At 46.9% G+C, this 15,185-nt stretch overlaps 2 protein-coding genes and 1 long non-coding RNA gene across 6 annotated transcripts; 2 read left to right on the top strand and 1 right to left on the bottom strand.

The window, feature by feature from the left end:
• Positions 1-1,030: 1,030 nt before the first annotated feature.
• On the top strand, positions 1,031-4,956 carry LOC147201453 (uncharacterized). Its single transcript, XM_086117442.1, has 2 exons — positions 1,031-1,412; positions 1,949-4,956. Exons 1-2 carry the CDS (start codon positions 1,031-1,033, stop codon positions 3,556-3,558), a joined length of 1,992 nt encoding a protein of 663 aa, XP_085973568.1. The 3' UTR covers positions 3,559-4,956.
• Positions 2,769-9,670, bottom strand: LOC147201454 (uncharacterized). Its single transcript, XR_015101584.1, has 3 exons — positions 9,362-9,670; positions 6,861-6,904; positions 2,769-2,890 (listed from the first exon to the last, which is right to left on the bottom strand). It is a non-coding gene; the product is annotated as an uncharacterized LOC147201454 (long non-coding RNA).
• On the top strand, positions 5,267-15,019 carry tmcc1b (transmembrane and coiled-coil domain family 1b). 4 transcript variants are annotated; one of them, XM_086117443.1, is made up of 8 exons: positions 5,267-5,384; positions 7,126-7,304; positions 9,415-9,458; positions 10,109-10,879; positions 12,031-12,450; positions 12,594-13,078; positions 13,552-13,687; positions 14,099-15,019. In XM_086117443.1, the coding sequence occupies exons 4-8, from the start codon at positions 10,277-10,279 to the stop codon at positions 14,417-14,419; spliced, it is 1,965 nt and encodes a 654-aa protein (XP_085973569.1). In that variant the 5' UTR covers positions 5,267-5,384; positions 7,126-7,304; positions 9,415-9,458; positions 10,109-10,276; the 3' UTR covers positions 14,420-15,019. The 4 variants fall into 4 exon arrangements, with proteins under 4 accessions (XP_085973569.1, XP_085973573.1, XP_085973572.1 ...); XM_086117446.1 differs by lacking the exon at positions 5,267-5,384 and adding an exon at positions 5,508-5,815; XM_086117444.1 differs by lacking the exon at positions 5,267-5,384 and adding an exon at positions 5,914-6,296.
• Positions 15,020-15,185: the final 166 nt, after the last annotated feature.

Here is a 15,185-nt window from a genome sequence, read left to right on the forward strand (position 1 = left end):
GTTTAGCTGTGCACTTTACTTCATGTGACTCTGTGCTTCCGTAAGAATCTTAATCTAATCCATTTGGGAAGGATTTACCTGACCATAACCGTTGTAGACAGTGGCAGGTGGGGCCAGGAGACTATACTTTCAATATTTGATTATCTTCTAAACTTGTATTTTATTTATTGTTATTATTTGATCTACATCTGAATATATGGCGCTTTGAGAATGCATCTATGCATTGACGCCACGTCAGTTTTGTGCTTGTTGTTGGGTTTTCTTTGCAACTGACCCATTATGGGACACCGCCAAGTAAGCAGCCGGTGCAGTAATAAGAATAGGACGCCAGCTTGAAGGCATGATGTGATGATGGTCCACAGTGTTGCAAGCTCACTGTGATGAACTTTATCAGGCACCACTGGACCAGCTATACTTGATGCATTAAAAGAAGACACCAAGATTCACAGGTATCCTGATTATAATTGAAAACTGTCAGTAGATGTTTGTAGTCGTGTGTGTCAGGTAGATTCAGACATTTTAGTCTCCTCACGCTTGCAAGTACAACGTTAATGTTATTTTAGCTGCTTGAGATAGTGAACTTTGATTTTAAAAGAGGATCTGGTACATCCGATACAGTGTTAATTGGTTTGATATCCATTGACATCGAATATCTGCATCTTCAAAACAAAATAATAACAAATTGCGTCGCAATAACTAAAGCAACTGTTGTACAGTAGCAGGCCACAAACAAATGTTATGATTTGAATGTGCGGTGTTGAATTTCTGCACAAATATAGACAGATGTTCTGGAGCGTTTAAAGCAAGTGGATTAGCGAATGGGTCTTGTGCACTGAACAGTACTGAATCTGGTTTGTGGATATTTCTTATTTGTCCGCTTAACCACCTGTTGATGTTGGTTTCAAATGTCAGAATAATGCACCTTCATAACAGACGTATTCGATAACAGCACTGTTCAATGAATATGCGTTACTCAAAACGTTTTTTCATCCCGCTTTATTGGACAGGTTTGGGATTCAACTGGGAAAGAATGGAGTGTTCCTCTCTGCTCGTCATTACTCTGGCATTGTGTCACCCTTCATTTGGAAGCTTTTCAGATTCACACGGCGATTCACTTGGAAGGACTCAAAGCACAGAGGCCATCATCCATCCTGTGAGTGAAGTCAGAGGGAACAGCAGCGTGCTGGGCAGTGGAAATAGAGTGGATAGCGCAATCCTTCCTCTTACTGAGGAAACAAGAAAGCAAAATGAGTCGGCATCAACCAGTGCCTCAACCGTAACGCTTCCTCTCTCACTGACTGGAGTAGCCAATACGAATTATTCGGTGACAATGCTCAATCAGTCGAGTGTAAAATCGCCGGAGACTCTTTTGGAAGGCAGACGCGCAAGAGTTGATCATCGTCCTCAAACAGGTAAGTGATAATTGAGTCAATATCTCCGCATGGTGTCTTTGAGAACTCAATATTTCTGCTACAAAAGGTTAAGATTTTCCATTGAATTTCATATTCATTGTTTCAATGCAGGAAGAAATATTCGTTGGTCAAGCTCACACCTTTCGAATAGATAAACTATCTGCAATGTTTACGCAAAGAAATATGTGCGCTTGTTGCCAGGGTGAACAATGACAGGGTGGACATTTTTGGGCTAATGTTTGCACTGAAAGGACCTTCACTCGATAACGTGATTCAGGTAGCCAGCTGCGGTGTGTACTGTTTAACAAATACATTTCACATTTATGAAAGGCTTAGAAAACAACTGAAAGGTTTAGAAATCAATCATAATTTTTGATATTTCACTCGGTCAGAGTGGACATGTTAATCTTGACAACGTCCGACTACTTTTGCTTCAATTGCTTCAAAACGTGATTCATCTGCAATTAGTTCAATAGTATTGACAATAAAAATAAAAGATGAAGAAAAAAATAAGACTTATCCTCCCCCTGCTGCAGGTGCAGACCACTCTGTCGAAACCCGTGGGTTTTCCTCGGTGACCAATTTGTCAGGACCTGGACGACCCTGCATTCCAAGTCCTTGTGTCGTTCTCGCCAATTACAACGGCACCAACCTGCTGTGGGACGACATGAGGCGCACGCTGGCGTTCGCCTGGGAAATCCACGTCTTCGGCTCGGCCGGCCTCTTCATTCTGATGGCGTCCGTGGCCGTTTTAGGAATGGCCGGCGCCTCCACTCTCCCTTACCCCCACTGTGTTTCGCTAATGCTGGCTAACAGCGCCCTGATCGTGAGTGGCGCTCTGCGGGCCGTTCACCTGCTGCTGGATCCTTATGGTACTCGTCAGATCGTGTCTCACACTACGCTGGCAGCGCTGCAGAACATTCCCATGCAGCTGTTGCTGTGGGCTCAGGTCACCCTCACACTTATCACGCCCAGGAGGTTCAAATTGTTGCTTTTCCCAGTCATGTTACAGCAGCCTCAAGTTGTTGTGGGACTGCTTGTGTCACACTGCACAGTTTTGTTGGGCGCAGACTTATATTTCACCGCTTTCTTTCCACTCTTCCCTCTTTTGCTGCAGACTCTGTCGCTCTGTTGGGGTCTTCCGTTTTGCCTAGAAATACTCATGAAGTCCCTGTGCCATTCAATTACGTTCCTCAGGTCATCGCTTCCTCTTGGGGTTCCTTTACAAAGGATCGAGAGGTGTGCCAAGCGAGTAATGGCCGTGTGTGCCTGCCTTGGCATTATGTGCTGCAACCTTCAGATTTGTAGTCTTCTCTGGCTCTACGGCCTGATGGGCAACTGGAGGCGTTTCGGTTGGTGCTGGTGGCTGAGCCAGTTTTGGGCCAGGATCCTGGAGTTAGCCTGGGGTTCCTCGTTGCTCGTCTTGGGATCCTGGATCTTCTGGATGCCCACCAGGAGGTGCAGTAGGCACGAAGTGTCTAAAAGAGGGAGCAAGACGACGAGCTTGTGGGACAAGGTTTTGGCCAGTTTCCGAAAAAGGCAACTCAAAAGCACTGAGAAGAAATGGAGAAGGCTGCTGCCAAACAACCTGGCAAAGCGGAACTTCTCGCCGGCAAATTTCAGCAATAGCATGATGTGTCCATATGATGATCAACCATCTGTCATCGTATCAGAATACAAGCGGGAACCTTCTGGCAATAACAACTATGACTCGCAGGCTACACTCATGTGGCAAAGAGTTGGCGAGCGAGAATGTATTCTCTCGCTGATAGAATTTGACACGAGGTCCCCATCTCCCATTACCCTGAGATGCGGTGCCGACAGCGCTCTTCATCACGGACAGCTTTTGGCCGGAAGCCTGTTCACACCTCCTCCTCCCTCTTGGACACATTCTGATGGAGAGAATGGCATGGCGACATTCCCCCCAGCTTATGTTGACTACGGCTGGATGATGGATACAGAGTCCATCCCTGCATCTCTGGACCACTTCCAAGCCACAGAGCCAACAAAGTCAAACAGTGCAGCCACCGGTCACTGTTATAATGGGGAGTCACCAAAAGGACATCAGGAAGAAGAACTTCGATCAAAGTTCTCATCACCCTCGTATCAGAATGATTGGTCTGATGAAGATGTCACAGACCTTTAACACGTTTGTAAATGATCCATTTTCTGGTACATTTTCCACACTCGGAGGATTTCCCTTGTAATCTGAATGTTATGGATTTGTATTCCTTTGGATTTATTGTCCATTCCTAGTTTTGCTGATCTGAACAATGTGATAATTGTGTTCACTTCTCCTATTGTGCTGGAAAATAAATGACACAAGTGAATTATATGAAGTAGGGGTCAAGTACAGAGCCACTAGAGTCAGATATCCATCCATCCATTTTCCGAACCGCTTGATCCTCACTAGGGTCGCGGGGGGTGCTGGAGCCTATCCCAGCCGTCTTCGGGCAGTAGGCGGGGACACCCTGAATCAGTTGCCAGCCAATCGCAGGGCACACAGAGACGAACAACCATTCACGCCCACACTCACACCTAGGGACAATTTAGAGCGTCCAATCAGCCTGCCATGCATGTTTTTTGGAATGTGGGAGGAAACCGGAGCACCCGGAGAAAACCCACGCAGGCCCGGGGAGAACATGCAAACTCCACACAGGGAGGCCGGAGCTGGAATTGAACCCGGTACCTCTGCACTGTGAAGCCGACGTGCTAACCACTGGACTACCGGGCCGCCCTAGAGTCAGATATTTTTTTGAAATTTCACAAACACGTCAGCCTGTATTGGTGTTAGAAAATCTACGAAAGAAACACAACAGCCCCCCCCCCCCCCCCCCCATACACTGAAAAGACAATTCAAAAGTTGCAAATGATTACAATTTGTTTTTCAATTATTTCTATTTGTATACAGAAGATAGTCCTGTCAATATATCATGACAGACATTTGAGTTTGCAGTATTTGTAGTTACCGTAATACTTCAAATTAATAGTAAATGTATTATTGAATGTGATGCTCTGAATAAAATGTTTTGTATAAATCGTCATAATATGATTTCACACACTGACACGTTGAAGGAAAGATGACTGACAACTTCTGAGACGTCTGAGTCTTTATATTTAATGTATTTAATTATTTCATGTAAATGGCTGCGTGTGCGTGTGTATGCGCGTTTTTTTTTTTACTGAATTTGAAAGCTTTCAAGAAAATGCACCATAAGAACTATCCTTTTTCTTTGACAACCATGCTAAATTAACTGTACGATATTAAAAAGAAGTGTGTGAATCTTTCCATTTTCTTGAGCGCCTTTGTCCATTCGAGTGTCACATGACTGCTGGAGTCATCTCAGCTGACTTTGGGCGAGAGGCGGGGCTGAACGTACACGCGCCTGGTCAGCTCCCACTCGCAGGGGAGATAAATTGTGCAATTTGCATGGTTGCGATGAAGCTGTTTGTCTTAACTTTATATACTTTTGTCTTTACTGCCATATAAGAAGTGTGTTTCAGTGGGTCACAACCAATTTATGTTGTACTGAATAAAGTTGTTCAAAAATAAGTTAAGATTTTGTTATGTTATTTGTAATGGACTGTCATGGCATGAGTGTATTTGTCTCTTTGTCCTTACGATTACAGCCTAGACTTTTAAATCAGTACAGTAACTTCTTGAGTATAGGAATTAAAGCATGGCTGGGGGAGACATTTACCTAGATAAAACCAAGGCGCCATGAAAACAAATACAAATATCGATTTTTTTCCGCAAGTGTCTTTCGCGGAAGTTATTTTCAGTTAATTATTTAAACCAAAGTACTGTATCGCATTCACGTGATGTACTTAATACAAGACTGACTGGCTGACTCGCGTGGTTCAAGCCTTGTTGTGTGTGTTGACGCCGAGCACGCTATATGACGTCACCGTGGGAGTGTTCCTCCATCGGGAGAGATGAACGGTCATCAACACAATCCTCTAAGCGCCCATGTAAGTTGACGCTGTCAAAACCGCCGACTTTGTGAATTATTGTCTGTGTGAAATCCTCTGCCGCGTCCTGGCGTCCGTTCTGTGCGATCGTCGAAGCCGCTTGGGCTTGTTTGGGTGGTTGTCGACGCGTCTGTTCCCCCGGAGCTAGTTAGCCGCTGAGCTAACCAGCATGCTAAGTGACAGGCTGATTGGCCAGCCAGCCAAGAGCTCAGTGAGCGCCTGTTTTATCGGCCCGGCTAGTCGGGGTGGGGCGAGGTTTGTTGAGTTTTGGGTCCTAATGGGTCCGAATTGTCTTTCAAATGTACGTAACTAGTGAACGTCGTGCGTAAATTGACAGTAGTCAGTGTCCGGGGTTCTTGACTTTCAAGGCCAATGTCTGCTGCATATCCGAAATACGGTTGAGCTCACATTGAAACAAATGTAACACGCCGGTAAGTTTGGCATTTAAATACTTTAACTAGTCGTTCGCCACTCACTCTGCGGAACATGCGCGGACTACAAAAACTCCTCCATATATAGTTACAGATATACAGATTTGAAAACTCATTTCTTGTAAAAGTACCGGAGTTAAATGTCTTTACTGACATGATGTCACAACAGCAATTACTACCTCGTATGAATTTTCTCCAGGTGATGATTTAACGAGAAAAATGCAAGGTTTGGTGACACCAAATTATGTTGAAAGCCGCTCTCATGATAGTAGTACACGACGAATGACCCCAATGTGTCTTCACGTAAAGTAATGGAACACTCCAACCTCGTCCCTCGCGTTTATGCCCTGGTGTGCGCCGTGCTGTAAAATCAACGCCCTCCGGCGCAGCAAGTTAGCTTGTCCTGCTAAAGTGTCTAAAGACAAGACGAACCCACCAAAGACAGGCAGGGCAATGTACGCAACGTTCAACTACCACAACGGTTAGCTACAAAGTCACTTGCGTTGACTAACTCGTCGGTGTTTTGGATGAAATAGCTTGTGTTTCTTTCATATACCGGGAAGGCCTACGAGCTTTAGCTAGCAAGCTGCTTGTTTCATCCTCTTCTTAACTCTAAACCGTTGAGCTCAGGCTATTTGTAGTCAAACAGTCAGTTTGTTTGTATTCGACATGTTTGCAGCAAGGCAGCATATGTGCTTCTCTTTACATTATCTGCCCATTTTCGACACTGGATGCACCTGTAACTTATTAATAAGCTCGTATTTACCACCCCGTATCTTCATATAAAAATAAATTTACAAAAAAAACAAACTAATTACATTAGTCATTGAGCTGTATTAACATCTTCTCCTTTGGATTGCTGTAATTTAATATTAGGCAAGCCTGCAATGCTCCCAAAAGGGGTCACCCTTCCTTTCATTAATTAACATGTGTGTAATTACTAGTGAAGGGCTTTGGGTGTCAGTGCGCTTAGATTAAACCATTCTTCTATCTTGTCAAAACAGAGCGGGTCAGCCACAGTGCATTTTTTTGTATGCTTGCTTACGTGTAATGGACTGTTGTCCTTTGTGTGTCCTTGTCATCATCCACCTGCCGAGTACACATCAAACGTTTGCTTTACCTTTCTGCTGGTTTAAATAAACAACCTTTGTACAAAAGTTTAACTTTGACAAGAGCCTTCCTGTTTTACATTATCTTACTACAGTTCGTGGAAATGACTGAGCACAAAAGGCACTGTTATTCACAAATGTTAATGAATATTTTTTGACATGAGAGAATAATTTGCCTCTTGTCTTTTGAAAATCTTGCAGCATGTGATTTTTCTAAACGCTAATGAAGACAGCTGACTAAAAACCAAGAGCCACCGTGTCAGATTTTCGTTTTGGAGGACTTTACACAGCGGAGGTGGTGCTGGACTTTTGCTTGGGATTTTAATCCTTGGAGCCTCTCTGTTGGTGCACACATTATTTGCTGATGACATCATCTGAAGGTATGTTAATGCTTCAGACTACTTAAATACTAATTGCTGCGGGACTCTTTTTTTTTTTTTTTTAATTCCTTTTTGTACTTTTAAAAGGTGCATAATTCATCCAAACACATTTTTTCACCAGCGCAAAACACATGTGACTATTTCAGGCTGAAGAATGCGGTGCAAATTTCTGTCACAAATATGCAAGAATACAAATTGCTTCCCGCCTGCTTAATGGGTCTGCCTCATAAGTAAAAGCTTAAATGCTCCACAACACGCAAGACACTCAGATGGTGTGACCTTGGACTGCTGCAATGTGCAAAGAGAGATAGGCGGGTGTTGGCTGACCCATTTCAACAAGATCACTTTGCCCCGAGCTTAGAGATGAACGGTGCTGTAATTTCGTTTGCCCTTGGAGGATATTTGCTCCCCAGCGTCTGAGGAATGTTTGCTTCCAGTGTAACATTTTAAGTGTGCACAAACATATGATATAACAGGCACAGTGATAGGATGACTGCTACGATTTAAGTCAGTCGAAATATTGATCTTCTTGGATTCGTTTAAGACTCTAAACTGTCTGGAAGTGTGAATTGTTGTTGTTGTGTGTCCTCCGATGGGGCCGGTGACCAGTTTGGGGTCGATTGAAGCCAAGGTTGAAGTTTTCTGCCACAATTTCAAAACATGTTTGATGCAAACGCAACACTGCTGATCACCAACCAAAAGAACGTCAAACTTACAGTGAAGTGTGGTGGTCGTGGAATTAGGATTTGGGGCTGTTTTTGTTTGGGAATTATCAAAAGTTCCAAATATCGCAGTAAGTGTGAGTATAAAACCTTCGGGCTTTGGCTAGAAAATAAAATCCTACTAGAACATCTGAAATGGATTTGGGTTAATCAGAGGCACTGTAAGTGGTAGTGGGTTCATTCAACCCGAGTTTGAATGCGATTGGTTATTTTGGAACACAACCACATCCCGGTTATGTGTCCCAAGTGTGGAACGGAGCAGATGAAAAAGCAAAATGCGGCGAGTTAATCCTTTGATGCCCACTGAACCGAGCTCTTGTGATGTGCGCCGGTCACGTCAAGTCATCCATGATGTTCAATCTATCTTTTTGAAACGGTTGTTTCAAAGAGCCACAAAACACCATCAGAATTAATGGAATTGTTTTGTTTTTTCCGCACTCGCTCATGCTACTGACCCATGGAATCGTTTTTTTTTTTTTTTTTTGCCTGAAAGGTGGCAGCTCGTACATGTGCTGCACCGACGGGGCCGCGCATGCGGGTGGAAGATTCACGCACTAAAATAGCGAGATTTTCGAAACGCCGCTCCAAATGGCAACATATAAACGTGAACACCTGCTGTTTTAATCTTTCCCAAGTGAATGTTCCTCTGCTGGATGCGGAGCGAAAAGAGGGTCAAATCCGACATTTGCCCACATGAGCAGACACGCTGCGCACGAGCTACGCGTGTTTATTATTGCATCAAAAAAAAAGAAGCTCAAGCAAGATGAGTAGTCGTGCGGTGAACATCAAAAAAGGACGTTGACATGTTGCATATGAAGGCTTGTGTGTACATTTCCCGTTTTTTTTTTTTGCCTTACAGCAGTGCTATTTGACAGGCGAGCGCCCCCCGTTCATTAGGATGTCACTAGTTGCACACTGACACTTCCTTAGAGCGTTTTTTTTTCTTTTCTTCTGCTCGCCTTCCTGCCCTTATTTGTTGTCCTGGCATATGAGAGGTCCGACTGGTACGGCAAGCTAAATAAATGCCGTGAATCAGTTTCATTTAGTCACCAATGCTTTTCGTAGGCAGCTATCCTGAACAATGTGAGGATCATACTCCACTTCCTCCAAGAATGCCCTCCGCTCGAAGAGACACCGATTCCGCGCTTAATTGAGGGGTGTGTTTTCCACACCTTAAATAGACGCTTCCTTTTCAGTGACAGACGCCACCGTGTGTCTGGCAGACTTCTCCACTACAACGCACACGGAATGTGTCACGACATGGCGTTTGTAAAATGACACGGTCGCACACTCATGTATGCGTCTCGCTTAGCTTATTAGATGATCTCGACTTACGTTGCGGCAGGTGAGGGCGTGCGTTGATTTTTATTTCCCTGTTCTTTCTTCAGCCAGTCCTGCTGTGTGAGTCCGAAGAGGAGAGGTTGGGCCGATGGTAAGCGATCACAGTGTCCTTATCGTTTGTACTCTTTCCATTGCGGGAATCTCAAACATTCCGTTTGTTGTCAACCGTTAGTGAAAAAAGTTGAATTGGTTGTTTTACTGCAATTCACAAGCAGCTTCTGACCTAGAAAAGAAAAGAAAATGTGGTTAAAGGGGGAAGAGGCAGGAATACCCAATCAGCTCATCACTTTTGATTTGTATCGTCGCGCCACTTGTATCTTCTGTTTGTTCCATCCACACGGAGCCATTTGAATATTTTCTGAAATGCAACCTTTCCTTGATGGCAGAAATGTAGACTGAAAATTGTCATCAGCTGACAAACTTCAACATTTCAGAAACTGTTCTCATATATGCACACACATATGTATGTTTTGTTTTGTGTACACTTTTTTTGGGGGGGTTGGTTTCAGCACGTTGGTGCTGCCAGTCAATCCGCGTATATTTTATGACTCATGTAATTGTCAAAACAAAAGTCATGCACGCTGCCTTGCATTGCAATCATTCGATTTTTCACGGGGTGAAAAAAAAAAGGATGCCTCTGCCCCAACGTAGTTTATTTTGCTCACTTTGTATTTGTTCTGTTAATCACTCACGTTCTGATTGATTTTCTTCTATTATTTTTGTTTTTTTTGTTTATGGTAGACGAGCATTACATTGAGCCAAGCCACAGATGCATGCCTACTCAGAAAGTTCAACTGAGTGCCGTCCAACCAGCCTCACGCAGGGGAGGGGTGGGGGGTTTCCACCCCCCGTGTAGCTCGTCCCGTGCGGCCCCCCCACCCCGTCCCCGAGTAGAACTGGAGGCCTCTGATGGATCAGGGTTGTAGTGAGCAGTGTCCAGAGGAAGCGGACTCGGGAGGCCGGACGGAGCTGGAGGGCGGTCGCAGGGCGTCAGAGTCCGAACATGGTCTGTCCAAAATCACCCATAACGCCCTGGAGAACATGGGAGCGTTGGGTCACGGCCTGAAGCAGCTCTTCCAGCCGCAGCGCAGACGCTCCTCCGTGTCCCCACATGACACCGCCGCTTCCTGCGCCGGCGCCAGCGTTCCCGAGCCCGCCGACGTCGTCTCGGAAGGCGGCGACGCTCGAGCCCCCTCGGCTCTCTCCTTGGATTCTGACGGACCTGCCGCTTCCGCCCCTCCCGCAGCTCTGAGCCGCGTGCTGCAGCAGATCCGCGGTGCTCCGCCAATGATGAAGCGAGGCACCAGCCTGCAGAGCCGCCGCAGCAAGGCGGGGGTCACCGGGGACGGCCCCCAGAAAGGGAGCCCCCAGATTCACCGGCGCAGCACCCACGAGGCCCTGCTGCAGGCTGGGCGCCCTCGCTCCTCCTCCACCACGGACACGCCCAGCAGCCCCGCCCTGGCGGACGTGCTTCTCACGTCCGGCTACCATTCGACTGAAGAACCCGACAAGGTCAGTGGCCAGAATAGCTCTGAACGCAAGAAGCGGTGGATGTTTGTTCGGTTTCGTATGGCACGGCATCACATTTCGGACCAAAAAAAAAAGTCATTGAAGAATTTGAGTTACAAAAACAAGAGGAAGGCAAATCTGTGCTACATAGGCCATCTCATTTGTACATGGTCTGTGTGAGCTAGTTTAATACTGCTGACCGCCGCTAGTTAAATCCTATTGTACTACTTTCCACAAGTAGTTCAGGATAAACGCAACCATCAAAAGAAGCGCGTATTCAGCCCACTCACACACAAGTGACCCCCCAGGCATTTAACAGCCAACTCTACAATTTAATTTGCTGACTCCCACGTCACTCACCGGGACAGGCCCCATCTGATAAAGCCTCACACATTCCAGGTCACGTATTATTGTCTTCAACATATATTTTTTTTATCCGATTAATAATCGATGGGCTGATGGATAGACTATTTGTAAAATCTTTGATAGCTGCAGCCCCAAAATGCAATGTATTTATTTATTTTCATTTTAAGTTTCAATTACAGCATACCAAGGGAGCAGTCTACTGCACAGGTGTGAAAGTCCAGGTTAGAGTCTCATTTTATGTGGCCCGGTTTGCGGAAGCAAATGGTGTGCATCTGCTTGATGTTGTTGGTTTTTTTTGGGGGGGGGGGGGCTGTAACTGCAGTGTGGCCCAGTTTACACTCATGATCTCTTGGTTCCATGCACAATGGCCACATTTCTGTCCCTTTGCAGTCATATGAATGGAATAGTCGAAACACAAAAAGCCCCCTTTTGATAAATGCCAGTGGCGAGCCTCTCGGTATATGATCACGTTCCTCTGCTTTGTTGTTTTATTCAGTGGGGTATTTATACTGTGTCATACTATTTACATAGCTGGCAGAGCTATCGCTATCGTGCTTGCGCACCCGTGCTCCAAACAAAAAGCCAGATCAGGCTCACTGTTCCAAATCACAATATGTATTGTTGTCCAGGCTTCCCGTACCTTCTCCGTCTCTGTCAATAAAAAGCGGTTGAGCATGGGACTTAGTATGTTTTCCTGAGCGCTCCAAAAACATCCGCCATCGGTTCATCGGAGACTCTAAACAGTGCAAAGTTGTGAACGATTGTCTGTTTGCGCTCTCTCGCTACAGCCGGACCGCTACGACGGATCGGCTCCTGCCGCGTCGCCCAACGCCGTCTCCTGCGGCGCCGACGGGTACGACGCGGTCGACAGCACGCCGGACCCTCAGCGCACGAAGCAGGCCATCGCTCAACTGCAGCAGAAGATCCTCAAACTCACCGAACAAATCAAAATCGAACAGACGGCGCGAGACGACAACGTGGCCGAGTACCTGAAACTGGCCAACAATGCGGACAAGCTGCAGAGCGTGCGGATCAAGCAGGTGTTTGAGAAGAAGAACCAGAAGTCCTCTCAGACCATCCAACACCTGCAGAAGAAGCTGGAGAACTACCACCGCAAGCTTCGCGAGGTGGAGCACAACGGCATCCCGCGTCAGCCCAAAGACGTCTTGCGAGACATGCACCAGGGCCTGAAAGATGTCGGCGCCAAGGTGCGTGCGCGCGCGCGCGCTTCACTGTCCCTGATGTCATTTACGGTTTCCATGCTTCCTCTTGAGCTCAGCCCGTTTGAGCTTTGTGGCTAACCCCCCTCCCCCGTAAATTGAGTGACATGACAAACTGTGACCCACCACAGGTGACGGGCGGCCTCTCCAGCATTTCACAAGCCACTCACTCGGCAGCCGGAGCTGTCGTGTCCAAGCCAAGAGAATTTGCTTTCCTCATCCGCAACAAGTTCGGGAGCGCCGACAACATCGCCGCCCTCAAAGATTCTCTGGACGAGACGCCGGGCGAGGAGGGAGTGGGCCCCGGGGGCATGAGGACCCTCGCCGCGGGGCACCCGCAGTCCAGTCCTAAGTTCGGCAGCGAGGACGACTGTTCCAGTGCCACGTCGGGCTCCGCGGGGGCCAACAGCACTACCGGAGGCCCCGGGGGGCCCCCCAGCTCCAGGGGGAACACGCTCGACCCTTCTCAGGCATCGGGGTTCGACGCTATGCTCCACGAGATCCAAGAGCTGCGGGACAACCAAGGTCGACTCGAAGAGTCCTTTGACAATTTAAAGTCGCACTATCAACGCGACTACACGATGGTCATGGAGGCCCTACAAGAGGAGCGATTCAGGTAAGGACGAGGATGCGGTTTTCAAAATTGGCATATTTGCGAGGAAAAAAGAATGTACTACTATATTGACCATAGGTCCAGAAATGCACAAACCGTTTTCAATAAAGCAGTTTGAGCATTTGTTGGCTATTCTTGGTATCCAGGTATGGTGGGACTAGGAGGCCAAAAGTTAGTTTTGCCTCACGAGTAACATGTAGTTGTACTACTAGTGTGCAAAAAGGTCATACAACCATGGGAAATACATTACTAAGATTCGGTCGGTCTACTGGTGTGCTGAAAAGTCTTTTAACTCATTCAGTACCAGCCAAATCTAGACCAAGTCTGAAAAGACGTTTAAAAACGTCTTTGGGAGTGAATGAGTTAATGGGGGACCAAGAGCATACGCGCACGGAACGGATTTCCATCACAGCGTGCTTATAAACTACACATCGCGTCTACGTTTGGGACTCACTGGTGTCCGCCCTGCCGCGCAGGTGCGAGCGCTTGGAGGAGCAGCTCAACGATCTCACCGAGCTGCACCAGAATGAAATTCTCAACTTGAAACAGGAGCTGGCCAGCATGGAGGAGAAGATTGCCTACCAGTCAAACGAACGAGCCAGAGACATCCAGGTAAGCGATACTGGCCCCACCCTTGTTAAACGCGCACACACGGTGCGTCACCCGGTGTGTGCGTAGTACTCTTTCTTGTGTCAGCCAACTAAACACAAAAGAGGGAGCGGTGACGCCCAGACTCAGAGCTCATCGACCGGAAAAGCGTGATGCATCAATGAAGTCACACTAACCAGAAAATCACACCACTTCTTGATCTGCGGTATCAAGTGTTTCCCAACCTCTTGAGCACATATTTAGCATCAGAAACCCCCTCAAAAAACAATCATACGGTCCACCATGAAAATAATAACGATACTAACAGACGCAAACTAAAATAATCTGTCTAGCGCCCATAAACCAAGTGTTGGGGGGGTGCCGCACTCGAGGCCCGTTGACCCTTTCGTCCGTCCGTGTCTGTGTGCCCCGCAGGAGGCGCTGGAGGCCTGCCAGACGCGCATCTCCAAGATGGAGCTGCAGCTGCAGCAGCAGCAGCAGCAGGTGGTTCAGCTGGAGGGTCTGGAGAACGCCACGGCGCGGACGCTCCTGGGCAAGCTCATCAACGTGCTGCTGGCCGTCATGGCCGTGCTACTGGTATTCGTGTCCACGGTGGCCAACTGCGTGGTGCCGCTGATGAAGACGCGCAGCCGCACGCTCTCCACGCTGCTGCTCCTCGTCCTGGTGGCCTTCCTCTGGAGGCACTGGCACGCTTTCTCAGAGTATCTGCATCGCTTCCTGCTGCACCCCAGATGACGCGACGGCGCACGGGGAGGCGGAGCTTTTCGAACCGCAGGCGCGACTTGACGCTCGTCGTTTCCTCACCCGAGACGGACGCTCGGCTCGCAGTCTTTGGTGCAATTGTGGATTTGAGAGAACCGCACACTTTTCTCTCTCCCGAGTCACTTTGTTTACATGTGGACCACTTTACATCGTCATCCCACACAAGACCTTTGACCTTTTTATTGCTTTTAACATGACTCCTTGATGTCATTGAAGGTATATTTTTTAACTCATCTGTGGATGCCACATTTTAAATTTGTAACCCCCGCCCCCCCTCCAAGCACCTGCTGTTTCCTTTTGACTTGGTTCAAATGAGCTTTTACGACCAACTCCCCACTAAAGAACCGAGCGTTTGCACAGCAGCACCATACACTAGCTCAAAATAACCGTGGCTTCGTATGACGTGTGCAAGTGGACGTTTAACTGCTGAAGATGATTTATGAACTCAACATACTTGAAGAGCACTCGAAATGCTCAAAAGAGTGCTTCCGTACTGTTTCCATTAGTGACAATGAAATAGTCCAGACTTTTTTTTTTTTTTTAAAGACCAATAAAGTCCCTCTTTTAAAAGGTGTAATTGAAGTCTCTTTTCACAGTGGACTGGATGTGCAACACAACCCCAAGTAGTGAAAACAAGTTTTTCCTGCTTGAATTGTAGACTTAAGCAACCCAACACAAGTCCAAATTCATAACCTGCCTGAAGTCAAATTCACAGTGGGTCACTAGTCACACTCAAGAA

The sequence above is a fragment of the Hippocampus guttulatus genome, chromosome 8, assembly GCF_054856545.1.
Source record: "Hippocampus guttulatus isolate MCC_2025c chromosome 8, RoL_Hgut_1.0, whole genome shotgun sequence".
Lineage (NCBI taxonomy): Eukaryota > Metazoa > Chordata > Actinopteri > Syngnathiformes > Syngnathidae > Hippocampus > Hippocampus guttulatus.